The sequence below is a fragment of the Polypterus senegalus genome, chromosome 14, assembly GCF_016835505.1.
Source record: "Polypterus senegalus isolate Bchr_013 chromosome 14, ASM1683550v1, whole genome shotgun sequence".
Lineage (NCBI taxonomy): Eukaryota > Metazoa > Chordata > Cladistia > Polypteriformes > Polypteridae > Polypterus > Polypterus senegalus.
This window is the reverse complement of record NC_053167.1, coordinates 5,969,009-5,993,241: the sequence shown is the minus strand read 5'-3', so window position 1 is coordinate 5,993,241 and position 24,233 is coordinate 5,969,009. Positions and strand designations below refer to the sequence as shown.

The following is a 24,233-nucleotide window of genomic DNA, read 5'->3' as shown; positions in this document are numbered from 1 at the left end:
AACAGCCCAGATTACTGTGGCTTACACTACTTCAGACTGTTCTTCATTTCTTTTCCCTACAATTTTCATACAAAACACAGCAGCCCTTGGCCCCGCTCTCTGTTTACAGAACTCAAGATGAATTTCCGGTGTATATTGTCAGTAAACACTCACACAGAAATGCCAGTCAGTGGCTGCAAAGATGGAGTTGGTTATCTGCTCAAGACTCCTCACTTTAAACATGAACATTTTTCTTTTTTTCTTTATGAATTCTACAGTTGACTATTTCATGGATGAAGTAATGAGTTTCATGGCTCTAAATCCATCTTTTGTATTATCTCTTTTCCTGTCTAGTGAGTACCTGGAAGCCCACCAGATGGAATTGGACTTCCTCGCTTCCCAGCAGAAAGACACCAGAAGGAATTCCAGACTGGTAAGACCAAAATGAGGAAATCAAAAACTGTCATGAAAAACCTGCCCACTGCTCTTGAATCAAAATGACAAAATAAGGTTCTGTGATGGATTGGTTCCCTGTCTAGGGTTGGTCCCTGTCACATGCGGCCCCCATGGCCCTGAATCTACACATTTGAAAGGCAAGGCCCTCACTGACTCCTCACTAATTCTCCCACTTTCCATATCGGTGGGAAGCTGACATTTCGCGTGCTCATTCTTTGCAGTGTACTTACAAAAATTAGGTATGTTTCATGTCCTATTGCAACACCCAGAGGGGGGGAAATAGGTGTACCCCCTAAACTGTATATATAGATAGGGGAACCCCCTCGTCACTATGTCTGCGACTTTCAATATACGTAGGAAGCCCAAATTTCCCATGCTCATCCTTTACACTGTACTTACAAACATTAAGTATGCTTCATTTCACACCGTGCCCCGTAACGAACCTTTGAAAATAACGTCTTCTTTTTGGTGGTTCTCACCATTATGCCGTAAGGAACTTTCAGAACTGACCTCTCCTTTTGGCTGTTTCATTCCTTATTTCCGTTAACAGAAGATTTATTTCACGACAGAGACGCCATCCCCGGTCCCCCTTCCTTTTTCCGCACGGCTGCTGTCCGCACACGTACCACATGGTTAGCTCCCTGCCTGTACACATTAACGATGTCCCGCACTCATGTGCCTCCTCACTTGCTTTCTTACTTTCCTCAGCTGTTCATTGTGCTCCCTGCTCCCTTCTTCTTTAGTCCACCGCTTCAAGCCTGTTATTGTTCGCTTTGCGTCACGTCTTCCTGCCTTTTCATTTAGTTTCTTCACACTCTTAATCCTCCGTGCAGGCCTCCACATACTCTACTTTTGATGGTCGGCGCACCAGTTATGTTACTACCAATCAAAACTTTGTAATGGCACCAGGCTTCAGATGAAATCTTTGCACAAGATTCTCATTGAGGTACTGTAACTGTCTTCACTGGAACTGGCTCAGGGGAGACCGGATTTATTCCTCACATCCCTCTCATACCCTCTGACCTCCCATTCGAATCCAAACGCCAATAAATAAGTCACAGAACCAGACTCTAAAACAGGTCAGCATTGACTTGACACAAGATGCCAACTGTATGTTGCATGCTCAAGAGTAAGCTCAGCAGACAGCGTGGTCATTTTACACCCCAAGGGCGTCGTTTACAAAGAGATCCTTACATCCTAAAAATGTACATTTCTCATACACAACATTTACAATCATAAATGAAACTTTTTACAATCCTCAAATTCACTCTCAATACTAAAATAAGCCTACAACAATTACATTGATAATCATGTTACGTTATTTTTAAAATGTTTCCTTTTCTTTTTCATAACTTCTTTAACACACTACTTCTCGGGATTTTGCTAATTGAGTATAAAACTGAAGGCCTGAATGGAAAGGCAAACGTTAAGAAAGACTTTCTGAAGTTCCCTTTCCACTTATTGACTTCTTTCGGGTCAGGCAGTGCCAAAGCCTATCATGTCAAGTACAAGCACTGGCCATTACAGGACCCACGCGGGCAGCCACCTTCAATCTCTCAAACTGGGCCAATTGTTGTATAGGAAAGTTTTCACTTAATTAAATAAACATATTTGTACTAAAGCGGTTTCTTTTTGCAGCTATGATTGATCTGGTTCTGGTGTTTCAGAAGCGCGTTGTAGGCACCTGCGTTCATTGTTTAAATCTATTCGGTCTCGTTTTTGTTTTTCTATGGCTGTGTCGTTAGCTAGAAGTCATTTGCTGACAGCGGTGGATTCGCGTGCTGAAGTGACCATGGTGCCGAATTCGGGCTTGGAGGGCTACATTACTAAACGAAGGTGGTATATGCGGTGGTTTGGGCGGTCGCGTTCGGGAGGCAGTGGTAGTGTGTACGGCTTGCTTGTGGCCTCTGGCATCTGTGCATATATACAACCTGGCGTGCACGCTTTACCTCAAGTTTAGTTTACAGGTTGTGTTGTGTTGTTCGGGCACCACCTACTGACTCTGGGAAGCCACTGGGTTTGACTTTCGGGTGCTGAGGCGCAGTGCGCATGCGATTTCGGTGCGTCTGGCATCCGTGCATATACAGTGCATCCTGAAAGTATTCACAGCGCATCACTGTTTCCACATTTTGTTATGTTACAGCCTTATTCCAAAATGGATTAAATTCATTTTTTTCCTCAGAATTCTACACACAACACCCCATAATGACAATGTGAAAAAAGTTTATTTGATATTTTTGCAAATTTATTAAAAATAAAAAAATTGAGAAAGCACATGTACATAAGTATTCACAGCCTTTGCCATGAAGCTCAAAATTGAGCTCAGGTGCATCCTGTTTCCCCTGATCATCCTTGAGATGTTTCTGCAGCTTCATTGGAGTCCACCTGTGGTAAAGTCAGTTGATTGGACATGATTTGGAAAGGCACACACCTGTCTATAGAAGGTCCCACAGTTGACAGTTCATGTCAGAGCACAAACCAAGCATGAAGTCAAAGGAATTGTCTGTAGACCTCCGAGACAGGATTGTCTCGAGGCACAAATCTGGGGAAGGTTACAGAAAAACTGCTGCTTTGAAGGTCCCAATGAGCACAGTGGCCTCCATCATCCGTAAGTGGAAGAAGTTCGAAACCACCAAGACTCTTCCTAGAGCTGGCCAGCCATCTAAACTGAGCGATCAGGGGAGAAGGGCCTTAGTCAGGGAGGTGACCAAGAACCCAATGGTCACTCTGTCAGAACTCCAGAGGTCATCTGTGGAGTGAGGAGAACCTTCCAGAAGGACAACCATCTCTGCAGCAATTCACCAATCAGGCCTGTATGGTCGAGTGGCCAGATGGAAGCCGCTCCTTAGTAAAAGGCACATGGCAGCCCGCCTGGAGTTTGCCAAAAGGCACCTGAAGGACTCTTAGACCATGAGAAACAAAATTCTCTGGTCTGATGAGACAAAGATTAAACTCTTTGGTGTGAATGCCAGGTGTCACGTTTGGAGGAAACCAGGCACCGCTCATCACCAGGCCAATACCATCCCTACAGTGAAGCATGATGGTGGCAGCATCATGCTGTGGGGATGTTTTTCAGTGGCAGGAACTGGGAGACTAGTCAGGATAAAGGGAAAGATGACTGCAGCAATGTACAGAGACATCCTGGATGAAAACCTGCTCCAGAGCGCTCTTGACCTTGGACTGGGGTGACGGTTCATCTTTCAGCAGGACAACGACCCTGCCAAGATATCAAAGGAGTGGCACATCTCTGGAGAGATCTTAAAATGGCTGTGCACCGACGCTTCCCATCCAACCTGATGGAGCTTGAGAGGTGCTGCAAAGAGGAATGGGTGAAACTGGCCAAGGATAGGTGTGCCAAGCTTGTGGCATCATATTTAAAAAAGACTTGAGGCTGTAATTGCTGCCAAAGGTGCATCGACAAAGTATTTAGCAAAGGCCGTGAATACTTATGTACATGTGCTTTCTCAGTTTATTTATTTTTAATAAATTTGCTAAAACCTCAAGTAAACTTTTTTCACATTGTCATTATGGGGTGTTGTGTGTAGAATTCTGAGGAAAAAAAATATTTAATTCATTTTGGAATAAGGCTGTAACATAAAAAAATGTGGAAAAAGTGATGTGCTGTGAATACTTTCCGGATGCACTGTATACAGCCTTCGTTTAGTAATATAGATTAACAAAAGTCCTGTGTGCGTATTGTAAATGAGTGGACGCTAGAGATTGCTGTTGCCCCGTGAAACCCAACAGACAGATGTTCGTGACACACTTGTAAAAGTACCAAATATAATTGAATTATTTTCTCAAATAAAGCGCACAAAGCACCACAATTCTCCAAAACAATAATCAATAATCACAATAACACAATCCTCCACTCCCAGCAGTGCAGAGCACTCCGTTACACACCCTCCCAACTCTGGCTCAGCTTGCCAGGTCTTTTATAGTCCTTTATATAGTCCTTGACCTGGAAGATGAAGACTTATATTTTTCTTCAGCCTGGAAGTACTTCTGTTCTTCCATCCCTGTGACTTGGGAGTACTTCCGGGCTATAGGGAAAATAAAAATCCCTGCGTCTCCCTGCGGCATCTCACGATGGCACCCACGGCACCCAGCAGGGCTGTGAAGCTGAACTCCATCTCCCATGATGCTCTGCGGGAATCCAGGGCACCACCATGCTTCAGGGAAGACGCCATCTATTGGCCTGGATGTGTCAGCCGGGATGAGCAGCTGGCCATCCATCGCAGTATGTATGGAGCAAGTCATGCTCAACGACAGCCACTAGATGGTGCATGCATGCAGTTCTACGAGGCTGGCACCTAACTTCTTACTACGAAAGACCTGTGAGCAGCAAACACCGCCACACAACAATGATGCTGGGCTAATGACACCAAAGAAGAGACACAATGTTGTAACGAATGCTGCGGCTCGACAACGTGCAAGTGAAATGGCAATAGAGGGGCAAGGCTTGAAGTTTTCATTAAAATCATTGTCTATCTGGAGATATTTTCTCGAGACAAAGATTAATAGGACTCGGCTAAGAGATGGCTTCACCAGTGTCTTATGAAAGCCAGGGAGGCAGTGAGCACGGGTGGATCCACGTCCTCTGCACCCTTAAGAGTTAGCTGACGCCTCTCCAAGTTCATGAATATAGTAAAGCTGCTAGAGGGTCTTCAGGTTGTTATTTTCTCCCAAAGACCACACACAGCTAGTATTTACATATACAGTGTTTATATACCCATCAGCCCCAAGTAAAAAGAAACTGTTGATAAATGAAGGGAATAAAACTGATTATCGCTTTATAGTGGTAGCTGTCAAGAGTTGGGATTAGGCAGCAAGTGGACAGTCAGTTCTTGATGGTGATGTGTTAGAAGCAGGAAAAATGGACAAGCATTAGGATCTGAGCAACTCTGACACAAACCAGACTGTGATGGCTAGACGACTGAGTCAGAGCATCTCCAAAACAGCAGGTCATGGGGGATATGGTGTGCAGTGGTTTATTACCTACCAAAAGTAGTCCAAGGAAGGACAACTGGTGAACTAGAAGCAGGCTAATGGATGCCCAAGGCTCATGGGGAGAGAAGGCCAGCCTGTCTGTTGCTTTGTCACAGAAGAGCACAAATTGCATAAAAATGTAATTCTGGCCGTCCAAGAAAGGTGTCAGGACACACAGAGGGAATGTGGGCCTGCATTTACAATGGACATGTGAGAAGACGGTGGCGTAGTCTGATGAGTTAGGTTGCTTTTAGATCATGTGGACGACCAGGTGCATGTGCGTCGTTTGCCTGGGGAAGAGATGGCAGCAGGATGCACTGTGGGAAGACTTGCTAATGGAGGCAGTGTGATGGTCTGGGCAATGTTATGCTGGCAAACCCTGATGTTACTTTAACACATACCACCTACCTAAAGATGAAGGGGATACACCCCTTCATGGCAGTGCTATTTCAGCACCCTGACACTCTGCAAAAGATTTGAGGAACATGACAAATATCTCAAGGTGTTGGCTTGGTCTCTCATTCCAAGTGAGCATCTTGTTCTTGAAAAGCAAGTCCGATCCATGGAGGCCCCACATCAAAACTTCCAGGACTTCAATGATCTGCTGCTAATTTTCTTGGTGCAGATACCACAGGCATACCTTCAGAGGTCTTGTGGATGTCTTTGTCTCGACAGGTTTGGAGCTGCTTTGGCATTACGAGGGGGACCTACACGAAATTAGCCCAGTGGTTTTCATTTTGTGGCCAATCGATGTATATGTTACATTATAAGCACAAGCAGATTAAGTATCACTCCATGGCTCAGTTTGGGAGTCAGAGGTGAAGGAGAACTGGCAGCCTTGTGGTGTGAGATCATCACCTGTCTTTACCCCATGAACAAACCCATAATGCCCTGCAGCTCCAGGGTCTCACAGTGCATTTTTTACACATTTTGTTCTGATTAGCAACTGGAATTAAAACCAAGATAATGTCTGCCTCCTATCGGTATGTGCTTGCAAGGCAAATGAAAGGCAGAAGGCCAGTGTGCGATCACAAGCACCTCAGATTCACTCATTGTTGATCCTTTGTCTCTCTCTGCAGGCTTTTCTCTACGACTTGGAAAAGGTATGCATTCTTCCTTCTTTTTTGTTTCACAGAAATGACCTGACCTTGTGGCTCAGGATGCCTTTTTTTAATCTTATATAGCAAACAAGGGCAGCTGAGAGGTATATCCGGAGGCTGGAGTTTCACATTAGTAAGGTAAGGCCCTGGCGGGCTCGACTGCGTTTTTACGTCATATATTGTAACCCGACACCTGAGAACATAGAAAGCTCTGTGCCACTCAAGTAGTCCTCACCGGTTTATTTGTATAGGGTGGTCCAGATCTAATTATGCAGATCCAGATCGTCTGGATGACTTTGATTTACTATGCGGCAATGATTCCAGTTCAGCGCGAAGACGATTCTTCATGTCGTCAGTTTGCACACTTCTCGATGGTCCGGGATTTTTCGGGTGATTTTCTATGTAATGAACTTATTAAGTTATAGCGTAGTGAAAATTGCATAATTAGATCTGGACCACCCTATAGTATTCATAAGCAACAGTGATACAGGAAGCACCAATGTTACTATTGGACAATCAGAGCTGCAAGCATAAAGACACAGCATACAGCATACTAGACGCCATTGTTTTTCCCATTATGAAATGACCGTCTTTCCTCTCATTTTAGATCGAGGAGCTTTACGAGTCATATTGCATTCACTGGCGCCTCTGTGATGGGGCTCAGAATATGAAGAAAGCCTTCTCAATGCTACCATCTACCAAGGCGTCACGGGAGAGTCTCCTGGAGCTCAGCAGGAACTACAAGGAGTGTATGGAGGTATACATGACCCTATCATAGGTGGGTGACATTGTGGCAACTAACACAGGAGCATGCCAGGATTTCCAGGCTAGGAAGTCTCAGGGTTCTCTATTGAAAGTATTCACTCTTGTTCAAACTCTTCATCATTACAAACAACATTAATCAGAGCCTTCCATGTTATTTATGATTGAAATCAATATGTCACTCAGTCATTGACTGGCATGCTGACATCATCAGGGGCACTCAAACTCAAATGGGATAAACCAGCTCTACAATGGGCAGCCCCAGCTTGACTATCTCTCACCTCCAATGAAAATCTAAATGCTGCTTGCCATAAGAAAATAAAGCAAAAAATGGGCTTTGCTCATTAGGGTAACAATGTTATAATATTATGAGCTATGCTACCCATTTAAGATGGGTTGAAATCTATCACCGTAGACTTTGGCATTGACATTTGCAGTTCACCACGCAACACATGTGTCTCTGTTGCATGCCATTTGGGATAAAACCCACAAAAGCAACATTAATGTTTGCAATGCACCATCTGTTGGAATGACCAATGCAATGCATTTAATTACTGAAAATGTTTGTGATGCTCCATCTTTTGGAATGACAGAGACATCGCAACTGGACGGACACAGAGATACACAGACACAGAAACACTTGTCCATAACTTACTAGGGTGGCATGGTGGTGCAGTGGTGAGTAGTGCCGCCTCATGGATCCAGTGCACTAGGTTTGAGTCCAATGCCTGTATGGTGTTTGCATGTTCTCCCTGTGTCTATGCAGGTCCTTCGTCTGGGTAGTCTGGTTTTCATTCCACATCCCCCCCAAAGATGTGCTGGTAAAGTTGATTGGCTGTTCCCAATTCACCCTTGTGAATGAGTGGGCCCAGTGATGGTCTTGCCTTGTACCCGTTGTTTCCAGGACATGCTATTGCATTCCGAATCTGGTTAGGAAATGCTGCATAGATGTCATTCTCTAACTTACTAATACCCATCAAAATAAGTTAATAGCCCATCCATCTATCGATCCATTATCCAACCCGCTATATCCTAACTACAGGGTTACGGGGGTCTGCTGGAGCCAATCTGGGTGCCAGCCCACCGCAGACTTTATAATCTATATTTGTTATTACCATTGCAGAGCAGTGTCATTTCGAGGTTATCCTGGAATGCATTGGCGGAGGAACACTCACAAAACCATGCTTACTGAAGTTGGCCAAGAAATTAACAAAGTAAAAGAACACGGTAGAAGAAAAAGAAGAAGAAAACAACAACAACAACAACAACAAATAATTCCATTCATTTAGTGAGCACACTTATTAAACGTTTAGCCTTGCGTGTGCCGCAGCACCAGTGGCATAAGAGGAGGCATACCTGAAGTGGGCAACATAGGACATGCCCACACTCATGAATGCTGGATGAATTTACAGTTTTAAATAATAAAGCTCATTCATGATAAAGCTTACCTTACTCTTAACATTCCATTAGAAAGACATGGAAAGCCAGATGACCAAATATTTGGGCTATAAGCTGTAAGACTGCTGGCTTCGTACCCGTCAGTGTGACCCTGAGTGCGTCACATCAACACGGTTACACACAATAAGCGACTTGTTAAGAGGCTCTGACACAGCTCAGTAAACATGAAGCTGCATTCAATACATTTATTACTATTATTAAATTATGGTGGAAAGGGCATAGATGAAATAAATTCCTGTTTGCGTTCAACTTAGAAAACATGTGCTCCATGTAGGAAGCTGTAAATGACTCCGCACTTGTGTATGAAGACGCTATATAAAACGAAATGTGTCCAAACTGTGGTGTTGCACATATCTACAGCCATATGAAAAAGTTTGGGAACCCCTCTCAGCCTGCATAATAATTTACGTCCAACAAAAAAGATAAAAGTGGTATATCTTTCATTTCCTAGGAACATCTGAGTACTGGGGTGTTTTCCAAACAAAGATTTTTAGTGAAGCAGTGTTTAGTTGTATGAAATTAAATCAAATGTGAAAAACTGGCTGTGCAAAAATTTGGGTCCCCTTGTCATTTTGCTGATTTGAATGCCTGTCACTGCTCAAAACTGATTACTTGTAACACCAAAATGGTTGGATGAGCTTGTTAAGCCTTGGACTTCATAGACAGGAGTGTCCAATCATGAGTGCTAAAAGGTATTTAAGGTGGTCAACTGCGAGTTGTGCTTCCCTTCGACTCTCCTCTGAAGAGTGACAGACAGCATGGGATCCTCAAAGCAACTCTCATAAGATCTGAAAACAAAGACTTTTCAGTCTCATGGTTTAGGGAAAGGCTACAAAAAGCGATCTCAGAGGTTTAAACTGTCAGTTTCAACTGTAAGGAATGGAATCAGGAAATGGAAGGCCACAGGCACAGTTGCTGTTAAACCCAGCAGGTCTGGCAGGCCAAGAAAAATACAGGAGCGGCATATGAGCAGGATTGTGAGAATGGTTACAGACAACCCACAGATCACCTCTAAAGACCTGCAAGAACATCAGCTGCAGGTGGTGTATCTGTACATCGTTCTACAATTCAGCGCAATTTGCACAAAGAATATCTGTATGGCAGGGTGATGAGAAAGAAGCCCTTTCTGCACTCACGTCACAAACAGAGTCGCTTGTTGTATGCAAATGCTCATTTAGATAAGCCAGATTCATTTTGGAACAAAGTGCTTTGGACTGATGAGACAAAAATTGAGTTATTTGGTCATAACAAAAAGCGCTTTACATGGCGGAAGAAGAACACCACATTCCTGCTACTTACTGTCAAGTTTGGTGGAGGTTCCATCATGCTGTGGGGCGGTGTGGCTAGTTCAGGGACTGGGGCCCTTGTTAAAGTTGAGGGTTGGATGAATTCAACCCAATATCAACAAATTCTTCAGGATAATGTTCAAGCGTCAGTCACAAAGTTGAAGTAACGCAGGAGTTGGATATTCCAACAAGACAATGACCAAAAACACAGTTCAAAATCTACAAAGGCATTCATGCAGAGGGAGAAGTACAATGTTCTGGAATGGCCATCACAGTCCCCTGACTTGAATATCATCGAAAATTTATGGGATGATTTGAAGCAGGCTGTCCAGCAGCCATCAAATTTAACTGAACTGGAGAGATTTTGTATGGAAGAATGGTCAAAAATACCTCCATCCAGAATCCAGACCCTCACCAAAGAAGTATTGATGTTGGGTGCCCAAATTTATGCACCTGTCTAATTTCGTTATGATGCATATTGCATATTTTCTGTTAATCCAATAAACTTAATGTCACTGCTGAAATATGACTGTCTCCATAAGGCATGTCATATATTAAAAGGAAGTTACCACTTTGAAAGCTCAGCCAATGATAAACAAAAATCCAAAGAATTAAGAGGGGTTCCCAAACTTTTTCATATGACTGTAAAATCAACATCTGCCTGCATTTGTCAGGTCTGCTTTACACGTGTTTGGGACGCGGGAGCCAACCCTGGATGAGGAGCCAGCCCATCACAGGCTCTGCACTCCCTCATGCAGCCAGTTAACTGGACATGCTCGTCTTTGGGATGGGAGAGGAAAACTCACAGACATGGAGGAGGTGTGCAAATTCCATTCAGATTGGGACCGGGCCAGGATTTGATCCAAGGACTCCAGAGATTTGAGTCAGCAGTGCTGATCCAAGTCTCTCCATTAGTGTCATCGCTGACTGATATTGAAAGCCTGTGGTGTTGGTACTCAGCACAGCGTGAGCCCTCATCCATTACTTTCTATGGTGCTCTGATGTCACGGTTGCGTGGTGACACACAGCGGCATCAGTTGCTATTCAGAATTCCTTCTTACTACGCCCACACAGGCCTGTATACCAGTAGGCAACATGCATGTTCCACAGCGGGTACAGTGTGCCACTTTTCACCCTTGAAGGCACAGACTCACTTATTCCGCTTTTCCTTGTTTTTCAGGACATGTGCTTAATTGAAGGAGCCCTTGAAATCCTCCTAGGCGAGCTACACGTCAGCATGAAAGGTAAACTCCAATGAGATGGATGAGGTGACTTCTGAGTTGGAGATGCGGGGCTGCTGGGGAGTGTTGGGTCTGCATGTTTCCAGGCCTGTGAAGTTTGGTGACAGGAGATGTTCATTAGAGGTCAGTGAACAGTGCCCATTTATTCAATGCTGCTGTATCTTTTTCAGGACTGATTGGCTTCGCCCGACTGTGTCCCGGAGATCAGTATGAGGTACGTTGGTCCAAGACAAGTTCAGACCACTGTTCTTAGGTGCATATCCATTATTACTGCAAAGCGGCAAAGAAAGGTTGAAATCTCCCTGAGCGGCCATGAAGAATGAAGCATTGACTCTGGAAGTCTCACAAAGTCTCCTTTGTCTACAAACTTGGATGCTACCCCCAAGTAGAGGCCGTGACTTTTAAGAATCTACTGGCTTAATCATATGCTGCACCTTGAAATGAAGGGCAAACAAATGGCTGCTGCCAAAAAATGAGTGACTCAGGTTTCTTCTTTTGAAGGTTTTAATCAGACTTGGCCGCCAGAGATGGAAGCTGAGGGGAAAAATTCAGACAGATAACCGTCAGACGTGGGACACCGAACGGATGATCTTTCTGCCTCACATCCATGAAAATTTTGAAATCAAGGTACGGTAATTAGAAAGAGACGGCAAAGCCAGGGGCTTGCGAGCAGAACAGAAGGACTGGCCCGGTCTGTAAACACAGAAGGGTCCGATGTCATGTTTACTCTGCCAGGAATTTGCATATTCAGAGACATGCCAGCTGGGTGCCTCTTGATTGCACACAGATGCTCCACTCGTGTTTCCCTGTGATCTTGTGCCCAGATGTGCTTTGAACAAGCCAAACATGCACCAGGGACGCGGGCGCAGAACCGACAAGCAAGTTTATTTATTTGTGTAAAACAATGTCCAAAAATTGAAGTGAATGCATTCTATAACAGCAACACGTAAACAGTGAGCAGTGTGATCACACTGGGCTCTCGTAGCACCCCATTAACGTCCTCCACACTCCGGTGGGCTAATACGCCAGTTTTGTGTTCTAATCGGAGATGGTGTCAAACTTGATGACGGCAGTTACTAAACTCATCACCAGACAATGTCAGGTTACATGACTGGATATCACTTGGTACGTCGAATTAGACGACTCTGAGGTGACGTTTTAGCACGGCTTGACAGCCAATAACGTGCTGCTTGATTGTATAAATGTTATCCAGGAATGGGGTATTCAGCCACAATCTCAACCCTATTTTTTTTTTTTTTATTGATTTTTATTGTAATCACACAACATTGCATACAAATAGATACATTTTTATAAAAATAGGATCGAAAACAAATCAACCCCCACCCCTGAAAAGGAGAGCATGGCCAGCAGAGTAAAACTAAAAGCTAGTAAAAATAAGCAAATACAGTAGACCCTTGACTTACGAACTCAATTCGTTCGCGAGGGCTGGTTGTAACTCAAGTTGGTTGTAAGTCAAGACTATTTTTCCCATAATAATGGAAATACCCATAATGCGCTCCGAACCTCCCACAGCAACACTTACTTAATCTTTTCATAATAAAAAGGGTTGTATGATGCGCATAATTTACCAAAACACCAATAATTTTTCTAATGTACTAACCAAAAAGTTATAAAAAGTGCCTAGCCTACCAGAAACAACAATTTCATTCTGTACTCACCATTTAATTTGACATCTTTGGGCTGCAGGAAGGGAGGAGGAGGAGAATGAAACGGAAGGTGGTTATTGTTTAGAAGGAGCCTCCTTATGCAAATCTTTTCTTTGTAAAATTGTCGAGATGGTGGATTTCGACATGCCGTACATATTAGCGAGATCAGTCACATGAACACCACTCTCATATTTCCGCACAATTTCCTTCTTCGTTTCGATTGTGATCGCTGTTTCTCAAGTTAATAATGACAGTAGTCGAGCACTCAGTTCAAAGCTGGTCGTGCTGTAAACTGCTGTAATAATACACTCCAAAGCAAGCTGGTGCTGACTCAGCCTGATGACATCATGATATGCTGCGCCAGCCCGCTATACAATACAATACAATACAATACAGTTTATTTTTGTATAGCCCAAAATCACACAGGAAGTGCCGCAATGGGCTTTAACAGGCCCTGCCTTTTGACAGCCCCCAGCCTTGACTCTCTGAGAAGACAAGGAAAAACTCCCAATAAAAACCTTGTAGGGAAAAATGGAAGAAACATCGGGAAAGGCAGTTCAAAGAGAGACCCCTTTCCAGGTAGGTTGGGCGTGCAGTGGGTGTCAAAAGAAGGAGGTCAATATGATACAATACACAGAACAGAACATTTCCTTAAGACAGCATAATAATAAAAATTTTAGAAGTACGGTTTAACAGTAGATGATTTGACATAATTAGGTTTGGATATTTTTAGAGTCCTGGAGACCTCATCCATCTAGCTGCCTCCCCATTTGGCCATGCCACGGCTGAAACGTTGCTCCGATGAAAGGACCCCTCTTTCCCATGATTCCTGTGATCCTCCATCAGGGATGACTTTACCATAGGCAGGCAAACAACTTGGCAGGTGGGCCGTTGCACCAATGGCCACATTTGGGTACCGAGAAAAGAAACAGAATAGGTGAGGGTTAGTATTCAAATATAATTATCATGTTACTTATGTTATAGTGCTAATGACTAACAACAGAGATGCAGTCTGTACAGTTAATCAGCAGCTCTAGTCAGGATATGCTAAACTGAAGTAGTGAGTCTTCAGCCGGGATTTAAAGGCTGAGACTGAAGGGGCATCTCTTATAGAAGCAGGAAGACCATTCCACAGTTCAGGGGCCCTGCTAACATCCCTTAACAATCGCTTTCTTTACCTTCGTTACTTTCCTTAGCAATTATGCATCTTGCTTGCCATGGTCTTAGTGAATTATATATATAGATAAATCACTGCACTGACCGAAATTCCGTCCACAAACACATGTATCTGAGCTCCGACTGACGCTTACGAATGCTCTCCTCTGTTTGTTTACAATCGCACAAGCGGATACACGTCACCGCATTCAGGTCGTAACGCAAGATGTTGGTCGTAAATCAAAACAAAAATTTTGGTCGTAAATCGTTGTTTGCATGTCAGACCGGTCGTATGTCAAAGGTCGACTGTAGATGAATTAATAAGTGAATAAAGATAAATGGAGAAGAAAAAGAAACAGGGAGAGAATCTGCTTCCTCAGTGCTTTAAAAGCTTATTTTAAAATATTATTGATCAGATCCTGCCAGGTTTTCAAAAAGTTCTGCATAGACCCTCTAAGTGAGAATTAGATTTTTTCCAATTTCAAATAATATATAACATCAGTCATGAACTTACTTAAAAGAAGAGAGTTAGGATTCTTCCAATTTAGCAAGATAAGTCTACGTGCCAATAGTGTAGTAAAGGCGATCACAGTTTGTTTGTCCTTCTCCACTTTAAGCCCCTCTGTGAGCCCACCAAACACAGCTGTTAGTGGATTAGGAGGGATTGGGCCACCAAGGCTGTCTGAAAGGCATTTAAAGATTTTGGTCCAGAATGATGTTAATTTGGTGCAGGCCTAAAACATGTGGCCCAGTGAGGATGGAACCCGATTGCAATGTTCACAGGTTGGATTTTGCCCTGAAAACATTTTGGATGATTTTAAACGAGACAGATGTGCTCGATAAATAATGGTGAGTTGGATAATTCTATGGTTTGCACATATGGACCTCAAGAGAATTCTCTGCATTGCTACCTTCCACTCCTTTTCTGAGATGTTGAGTGAGAGATCATTTTCTCACTGTACTCCTGGATCTTTGAAAGGAAGGGACTGTAAAATAGTTTTATATATTATAGAAATGCTGTCTGAGTCCCCAAGACTGATCAACAGAGGAAGGTGGGAGATGAAGGAAATTTAGGCAGATTCTGTTTAACAACCTAATAAGGTGGTCCTTATTGTCGCTGGTGCTGCTTTATGGGCATTGTACTTGCAGATGAGCAGTGGTTCTCAAGTCGCACACACGCTCAGAGCTCATCTCTGTGACAAAGAGGCGAGTCACAGAATGATTGGACTGATCAGACTACACGACCGGTGTTCAAAAGCACATGACACAACTGCCTCTAACTCTCTAAGATTATATAAATGAAGTTGGCAACAGAAAACTGGAACTCGTGTAAAGTGAAGAGTGTAGCCAACAGGTTTTCCCTGAGAAGGCTTTTCTGTTACATGGGATCATTGAAAAGCATCTCTGAAACCAATATACCAGTGGTTCTCAACCTGTGGGGTGGGGTGCGAAGTAACAAAAAGGGGGACGTGAAGATGTGAAAAAAAGAAAACAAGAATCAAAAATATGAAAAAAACATCTGTTGAAACCAAAACAAATTAACTAAACTACATTCTGATACTGGAACAATAAATATAGAGTTAGATAAATGTCGATAAAAGTTAAGTAGGTATAATAAAATATCCATCTACATTTCAAAAAATGTTATGGGGGCGCAATTAAAACTGTTATTAAAACTCGGGTTGCAAACACTTAAAGATTGAGAAATGCTGCAATATAAAATACCGTAAAATGCACAGAAAAATATTTGCTGTTTTAGAGACATAATGAGAAAGAAAATAATAGGCTCTAATGGTCACATGTTAAAATAACTCCATCGTTCCACCTTTATGGCACATGCGTAGTAACAAAAATCGATCACTGGTCTACAAAAAAATTTTTTTTTGTTTGCTACTGGGAACTTCAGAGCATCTCTATATTAAGTTTTTTACACTGATTTCATATATGAAATCGGAATTAAGCTAGCACGTCAGGTTTTTGAAATACACATCATTGATATTTTGACACTTTTGAATATCAATATAATGTATCAACATGATATCTAAAGTTTAGACTCTGTTCCACCAATATTGTTTTGATGTTTATTCTGAAAAAAAAACGGAAGGCGATACCAGAGACACATTAAAGTATATTTATGTCAATTTACCTCAATATAAAAGTGAGGTCAGCGTGCCCAAAAATGTTGGAGGCACTCGCTTTTGTGCTTCTACTGCACATCCGTCTCTCTTTGCAAGAACCAACAGTAGTCACCCATCATGCTCGGAGTGAATTTTCAACGATATCAGTTTTCCATCACCTTTATATCTTGATGAAATCTTTCCCCGTGCTAATATCTGATATTGCTTAGATTTGGTGGAAAAAAGTCGAGAATGTAAAAAATGCATCTTCAGTGACATTCTGGCTCCCGTAAGCTAACATACTTTCAGCATATTCTCCACAAGCTCAGTATAATTCTCTGCTCTGTGACAGTCAAGAAAATTCTGGAACACCGCAACGAATGAGGGTACTCATTTCCTTTTGAACTCATCATCAAGCATCAGTTCACAGATTTCAGGGCCAACAACAACACCTTCCTTCATTTTGGCTCCACTTTTTTCGGAACCAAACTTATTTCTTAAATGCTGAAACGCATCACCTTTACTGTCCAGTCACCCTAGTTGTCCAAGACCTGGAACATCATAACTAAAAAATGAAACGTGCTGGACAAAATTTGGATTTACAGATTTGGAGTCAGCAAGTGAAATTTGTTAAAGTACAGATGAAAGAATCCCAGAAGCAAAATGCTTGTTGACCAGTGAATTGTTTCTTCTTCTATAGAGAATGCCTCGGGCATCTAATGACGTATTTTTGACAGTTTATTCACGCTTGAGAATTGTACTTGTAATTTTCAGAAGCAAGTGAAACTTTCAGAAGCACAAGTATATTTTTTAGAAGCAAACACAATTTTCAGAAACTCCAGCGTAACTTTCAGAAGAAAGGTAAATTTGACTTAAATTATTACGAGCTGTTTTACTCCATATTTTACTACATATGATTTAATGAGATGCCGGCCATGACCTGTGCACACCAGTCTGGCTTTGTCTCTATTGTCCACACATCACTCTGGGCACCTGCCATTGATCTCGATTTATACACTGTGGAAGACAGCCCGGACACAACCCAGACAGACACTGGCAAGTTCTTAAAACACACATTTATTAAAGACATGGTCCTCAAACACAATGTCCCCGCACACGCACAGTGCTCCAGCACCAAGCATCCTTTTTATCAGTCCTTTCTGGGCCGTTTTTCCTCCTCAATCCCAAGCGTTGCCTTCTTCTGCCCGACTCCAGCTCTCTGATAGCAGGAAGGCAGTCCCCTTTTATCCCCACCCGGACATGATCTAGGTGCCTCCGGCAGCACTTCCTGGAGTGGCGGAAAGGCTGCAGAACCACCTGGAAGTAGTCCGGGTGACCATGGAATTCCTCTCGCCAGCACTTCCAGTGCTGGTTTCCAGGGCTCTAGGATTCTCCAGGAGCCCCATGGCGGTGACCATGGGCCCCAATAGGGTTGAGCTTCCAAGCTCAGTTCCCGTGATCCCCATACTAACTAGGGAGGCTGCCCTCCAGTGGTCCAGGAGAGGTATAGTCCCTCTCCAAGTCCTTCCAGGTGTCCCGGCTAGGTATGGCGCCCAGCCGTCTGCCACAACACGCAGGGCTGACAGGCATAAATGCACCAATATGATGGCATTTAAAATGAACTGTAAATATATATAAATGATGATCTTTGATATTTATACATTCTTGCGCTCGTTCTAGAGAGCTTGTTCAGAACGGTTATATATTTATGATGTTTTTTTGAAGAATACAGAATGTGAACCTGAGGTCTGTTTTTGTGTTTTGTGTCTCCTGAGAAAGTTGGATTTTCACGTACACCACGGGCGCTGCTGAACTAAGAGTATTGTGCTATTGAAACCGGTCTCAGAATTCCCCAGGATGCACTTTTTAATGACATCAATTGAGCGATTGTATAAAGTTCACTTCCAATAATTCCTGGGTATCCAAGCTTGACGGATAGCAACGCTGTAATTAGCAACAAACTAAAACTTTTCCTCTGAATTCCTGCTCTTGAATCTTCTCTTGTTTTTGACATTGTGTTTTGATGGCATTTTTGGCTCTTGACGAAAGGATCTTTCTGATTCCCACTTTAGAACTTGGCCCATCTTTTTTTGCATCTTCTAGTTACTTTCATTTTTTTGACTTTTTCCGCTTTGTAGACAGAACAATGTAAACCAGGTAACATTTTGGGCACTTTGGATAACGAATACCACTGTGAAGAGTTACTGTACAGTATATGGCCGTGTCTATTTACTATGGTGGAGAGGAAAATATCTGAAATGAGAAATACTTTACAGTACATGAAGAAGGTGGCATGCTGGCATATAGTTAATGCTGGTGCACAGCCACTTCACAGCTTTGGGCTCAAAAGCCAGCCCAGCAGCTGCCTTGTTTGCATATTCTCCATGTCTGTGTGGGTACTCCAGCGTTTGTCCCAAATCCCAAACACACTTGTGACGACTCCAAGTTGGTTCATTGTGTAAGTTGTAGAGGAGTGTGTCCTTCAATGGGCTGGTGAACCCTCCAGGAATGAGGCTGCTGGGTTAGATTCTAACTCCCCAAAAGTGCTTTAATTGACTCAGCAGGGTAGGCATATACTACCCCAGCTCTATCACGGGCTCCACAATGCCTTAGGGCTGATATCATAGCTGTCCATCTCTGCAAGTGCTCGGTATTATCAGAGCCATGCTTTTCATTACATTGAGTGGCATGTGATATGCAGTCGTCCTTGTGATTCCCACTCCAGAGTTGAAAACAAGCTGAAGTGTCTAATGTTAGAAAAGTATAGCAGTCAGGCATGAACCAGCTTTTCATTTTTCTGAGCAGGGGGTCCTCCCAAAGAGGTGCTCTGGCAGGTGTACCCCTTCTCCATGTTCATGTTAACTTGTACAGCAGGGAACTGAGTTGTCTCCAAGACTTTGATTTCTTGTAGCTTAGCTACAAGACACTTTCACAACCATTCCAGTGTAGAGCTGTAGTGGTTTATGATCTCTGGTTTTGTGTTTTTACAGGTGACAGAACTCAGGGGCCTCAGCACCATTCTTGTTGGTGAAGTGACATGCGAGAGTGTGGATTTCTTCTCTGCCCGAAATCAGATCATGGTTGTGGACATTACAGAACTGGGGACCATCAAGTTACAGCTGGAACTTGTGTGGAAGTGAGTTCAAAGTGGACTGGCAGACCTCCTTCACCTCAGCCAGCTGTTCCTTAAGTCCTCCTCTTCAGGCTTATCTTCAGACATGCTTGGTTTCCTATCTCGCTTTTTACTTGCACAAAGCACTTCCTGCATGACTTGCAGGGAAAATTCATGTGCTTGTGTGGCACTCAGTTCTTTGAAAATTAAATGCAGCCTGTGGTTCAGAGAATGGGCTCACAAAAGCAACTGGTGCTACAGCCTTAGGGGCGACGCTCTGGCGGGGCGCAGCCACCTTTAAGGGGGCTTTCATTTCAGACATCAAGATGATTGTCAACTGATAATAATAAAAGCAAATGTATTTAGTAGTTTATTACTTGGTTAAAAGAATTGTTATGTCATTTAATTTTTTAAATAACTGTAAAACACAGTTTACATAAAAAAATATAAAGATAAAGCAGATACTAAAATACTTAAAATACTTAAAGATACTTAAGATACTTAAAATGAACTAAAATATAAAACAATAGTAATACTTTATTTATATTCCTGTTTTAATGAACTGAATGAAGCTCAAAATTATTTACTAAATAATTTATGTTTAGAAAGATATAATAATAAAATTAATGGCAGATATTAGAAATAATTTAAATGATTACAATGATAATAATAATAGTAATAATAATAATAATAATAATAATAATCATCATCATGTTGGATGGAAAATCTAAAGAAGGCTTGCATTAAAGCAAATATGTTTATCTGACAAATTGGATGAAATGGCTATAAATAATGGATGCATATATTTTAAAAATAAAGGTATAAAGGCAAATGTATACATCATAATAATAATAATAATAATAATAATAATAATAATAATATTATTGATGCATTTTAGTTACAAGAAATGATGGACAGATTACAGCTGTCACACCCATCTCTACATCTGCAGAGGTTTCTGCCTGTCCTTGTGTGTCACTCGATTTATGTATTGATGTTTATTTATTTATTTATTTATTTATTGATGTTTATTTATTTATTTATTTATTTATCGTTTCCTCAGCCCATTTGACTTTGGAGAGACTGACCTACTGAGCAGCTCGGCCAGCAGGCTCTCAATATCCAGCAGAAAGGGATCACTGTACAACTGGACCCCACCCAGTACACCCAGTTTCAGAGAGAAATACTTCATTGTAAGTATTGATAATAACAGTAACAGGTACAGTAGGTTTCATAGAGAAGTGTAGCTATAAGTGCTTTACAAATTACAATGGAAAGAAAGCCTCTTATAAGATTAGATTAAATTAGATTTACAATTACAATTGCTCTGTCTGATTTTAAATTTTGTATTTTAGTTTTGTTTATAATGTGTGTTTCTTCTATTGTTTGGTGTCCTTGACTGTTTAGAAAGGCATCTATGAATAAATAAAACGTATTATTATTATTATTATTATTGTTAGATTAGAGTAGATTAGGGAAAATGTAGATGCATACAACAGCAGACTCACAAATAACTAAAACTTAATCAAGTAATACACCAATAAATCAATCGATAAATAAATAGATACAAGTACAGTCAGTCAGTCATTATCCAACCCGCTATATCCTAACACAGGGTCACGGGGGTCTGCTGAAGTCAATCCTACCCAACCCAGGGTGCAAAGCAGGAACAAATTTCTGGCAGCCCACCGCAGGATACAAGTACAATACCGGTCAAATGCTTTAGGACACCTCAGTTTTTCTTCACATTTATTCAGTTGAAATGCAATGAATGGCCTAAAATGGTGAAAACGTAAGCAGTAGACTGCCAGAGGTTTAAATTTAAAGTTTAAGTTAGCAAAAACTGAAATTTCAAAATTTACAAATGGGCCTTCTTCAGGGAGCAACTAATATTTTAGAGCCGGCAGATGTTCTGCAGCAATTAAAGGAAATGAAGCCTTGCAAGTTGAAGCAAACAGTTTGCACAGGTGTCCCAACTTCTATCGATTACTTAAAAACTCTCTCTGTCTTATAGCAGTGGTGGTGTGGGGACAGTTTTGCAGGCTACTGGAACAAGAGGAAGACAGAAGTAGCAATTAGTGACTGGTAAAATTAAATATGAATAATCAGAATCCTCTCAAAGCTGTTCCATGCCTGCCACTGTGAATGTGCGATGATGAAGTGACAGTGCAAGTTAATCATTTGAATGTTCTGGATTCTGTTATAGTTTAGAAACTCCAGCCTACTGGCAGGGGCTGCTTGATTTTTAATGGTCAAATGACTTCAGATACCTTAATACATCATGCAGCAGCAATTTATTTTACAGGAGTGATTGACTGTACAGTGAGAAATTGTGTTAGTGGTACGTCAACCATTGATTTTTGGGAAAAATTAACACTTTACTGCTTAATATAACAAGCAGAAAAGGATGGTGTATTGAGTTGTGCGTACTCCTCAGAGGAGCAGAATCCCAGATCTGAGTGATGCACCCGGTGGTGGTGTGTGTGGAGCTTACGTGTTCTCATCATGTCTGTGTGGGGTTCCTGTCTGGTCCACTGGTTTGCAGACTGGCTTTGTGTTGATGTGTAATTGAACCTCATGATGGTCTGGTGCCAGGATGGGCTCATTTTAGCAGGTACGTAAAGCAAACAGAAAACATTTAAAAGTGCCATTCAGTGTTGGACTTGAAAATGAACGGATAACTTGCACGCTGTCGGAATATTAAGACATCTGGTATACTCAAAGTAGGCTAAACCTGGCCTTTACCTGTACTAATATTTGACAGATCTATTCAAGCACCTTTTCATTTTCTAGCACACTGTCACACTTTTGTTCTCATGGGCACCAGTATGTGTGCTTGACTTGACACAGGCCAGCTACACCAGACTTTTCCATGATGAAACACAGAACATCACCTTTTGTTTGCTACACACTGTTGACGCAGGAGATACATATATGTGTGTCCCTACATCTGTGCAGCCAATGTTAAGCAATGGCGGTCTTTTTTACATAATCTCTCCTCTTCTGTATTTATATGCTTCCCCTTGGCCATATTATTCGTAGCTTTGGACTGGGTTATCATTTTTATGCAGATGATACTCAACTCTTATTTCAATGTTAAAAGTGCAACTTCATCAGAGCTTTCTCAGCTCACAACTTACCTCAGTGAAATTAAAACCTGGATTGAGCAGAACTCTTTAAAATTATAGTGCAACAAAACTGGCCTCCTGCAAATTGGGACTAAAATGCAACTTAATAAAATGAGCTCCTTCCCAGTCCATCTTGGCGGTGATCTCATCAGACCTGCATCTACTGCAAAGAATCTTGGTGTCATTTTTGATTCCTCCCTTTCTTATTCCACCCACATAAATCACATTAAGAAACTTTCTTACTTTCACCTCTGTAACAAATCCCGTGTTCGCTCCTTCATCTCCTTTTCTAATGCTGAGAAACTTGTCCCTGCTTTTATCACATCCCGTATCGATTATTGTAATTCCCTACTGGCAGGTGCCCCTTCTAATCTTATATCACAGCTCCAGCTTATTCAAAACTCGGCTGCAAGAGTCCTTATTCAAACCAGCAGCAGTGAGCACATCACACCCATCCTGCTCCGTCTTCACTTGCTCCCTGTGTCTTACCGAATCGAATATAAAATCCTACTAATAACCTACAAAGCCTTAAACAACCTCACGCCAAACAACATCAGTGACCTTCTCCATCACTATGTGCCTGCCTGCTCACTAAGATCCTCCGATTCTGGCAATCTTGTTGTGCACCACACTGATCTACACTCCATGGGTGACAGCAGGGCCTTCAGCTGTATAGCGCCCAGACTCTGGAGTGACCTACCGAAATTAATCAGGTCAGCTGACTCCATGAATTCTTTTAAAAAACAACTCAAAACTCATCTGTTCTGGAAGGCTTTTAGCTCTACTTGACTTTATTACCCTTCTCTCAGTTTACCTCCATGTCAAGACGCTCATGTAACCTGTGTGTGTGTGTGCGAGACCATCAATTATGTTGTCTGTTAGGCTTTCTCTAAATTTACTATCTTACTCTTCTTTATTTATTTATCTGGTATGTACAATGCTATACAGTGTATACCCTGCTGTTCTTTCTTAAATTCTGTGAAGTGCCTTGAGCATGGGAAAGGCGCTATATAAATAAAATGTATTATTATTATTATTATAATCTCAGTCCCCTTAACAAAAAGTAAGGCACACTGTGTTGTATATTTGAGTGAGAAGGCAGAGCGAGTCCCAAAATAGTTTGTGTGCCAACTAGGCAAACCCTGTACAACTTCAAACAAATAAAAAAGAGCTTACCAGGCACACAGTGTAGCAAGTAATCAACACTGGCAATGGCCTGGCATCGCCCTCTAGTGGTGTTTTCAGGTAACTACGGGTCTGCAGTCATTTCTGTCAGTCGGGTTCTCAGGTCCAAATGACATGCCACCTACGAGGGACTTCTCCACGTTATATTATATCAGAAGAGGCAGGGCTCCTCTGGCCCCATTTCCCCCAGTGGGTAGTTTCTCAGCACTGTGAAGGGAAAAGGGAGGCAAGACTGTTAGTGACAGTAGCCCCTCTCATACCTCAGATGAGCCTGACCCTCTGTCACAATCTGCCCAGTTTCTCATGGTGGATGGCACAGTTGTATGCACGGTCTGTAAGTTCTCTGGTGTATCCAGGGGCAGATTTACTATGAAACTAATAAAGTTTAAGTTTCAGGCACTTCTAATCCTGGAGTGACTTTAGTCCACATTGCTTAAACATTTTGGGTGTCTACTGCTTGTGTTTTAAAATGTCTTCTTTATCTTCTTCTTTCAGCTGCTCCCATTAGGAGTAGCCACAACGGATCATCTTCTTCCATATCTTTGTATTCTCTACATCCTCTCTCAGTACATCCATAAACCTCCTCTTAGGCCTTCCT

The 24,233-nt window shown here is 42.1% G+C and overlaps 1 protein-coding gene across 6 annotated transcripts in view; it reads left to right on the top strand.

The window, feature by feature from the left end:
* The window catches only part of ripor3 (RIPOR family member 3), a 186,640-nt gene that overhangs the window by 116,983 nt on the left and 45,424 nt on the right, over positions 1–24,233 (top strand). For all 6 annotated transcript variants that reach the window (XM_039735353.1, XM_039735350.1, XM_039735348.1 and 3 more), the window contains 9 exons: positions 334–412; positions 6,504–6,527; positions 6,609–6,662; positions 7,132–7,281; positions 11,211–11,274; positions 11,442–11,485; positions 11,773–11,898; positions 19,201–19,346; positions 20,386–20,515. In XM_039735353.1, the coding sequence (XP_039591287.1) occupies positions 334–412; positions 6,504–6,527; positions 6,609–6,662; positions 7,132–7,281; positions 11,211–11,274; positions 11,442–11,485; positions 11,773–11,898; positions 19,201–19,346; positions 20,386–20,515 (817 nt within the window). The remainder of the gene's footprint in view (positions 1–333; positions 413–6,503; positions 6,528–6,608; positions 6,663–7,131; positions 7,282–11,210; positions 11,275–11,441; positions 11,486–11,772; positions 11,899–19,200; positions 19,347–20,385; positions 20,516–24,233) is intronic.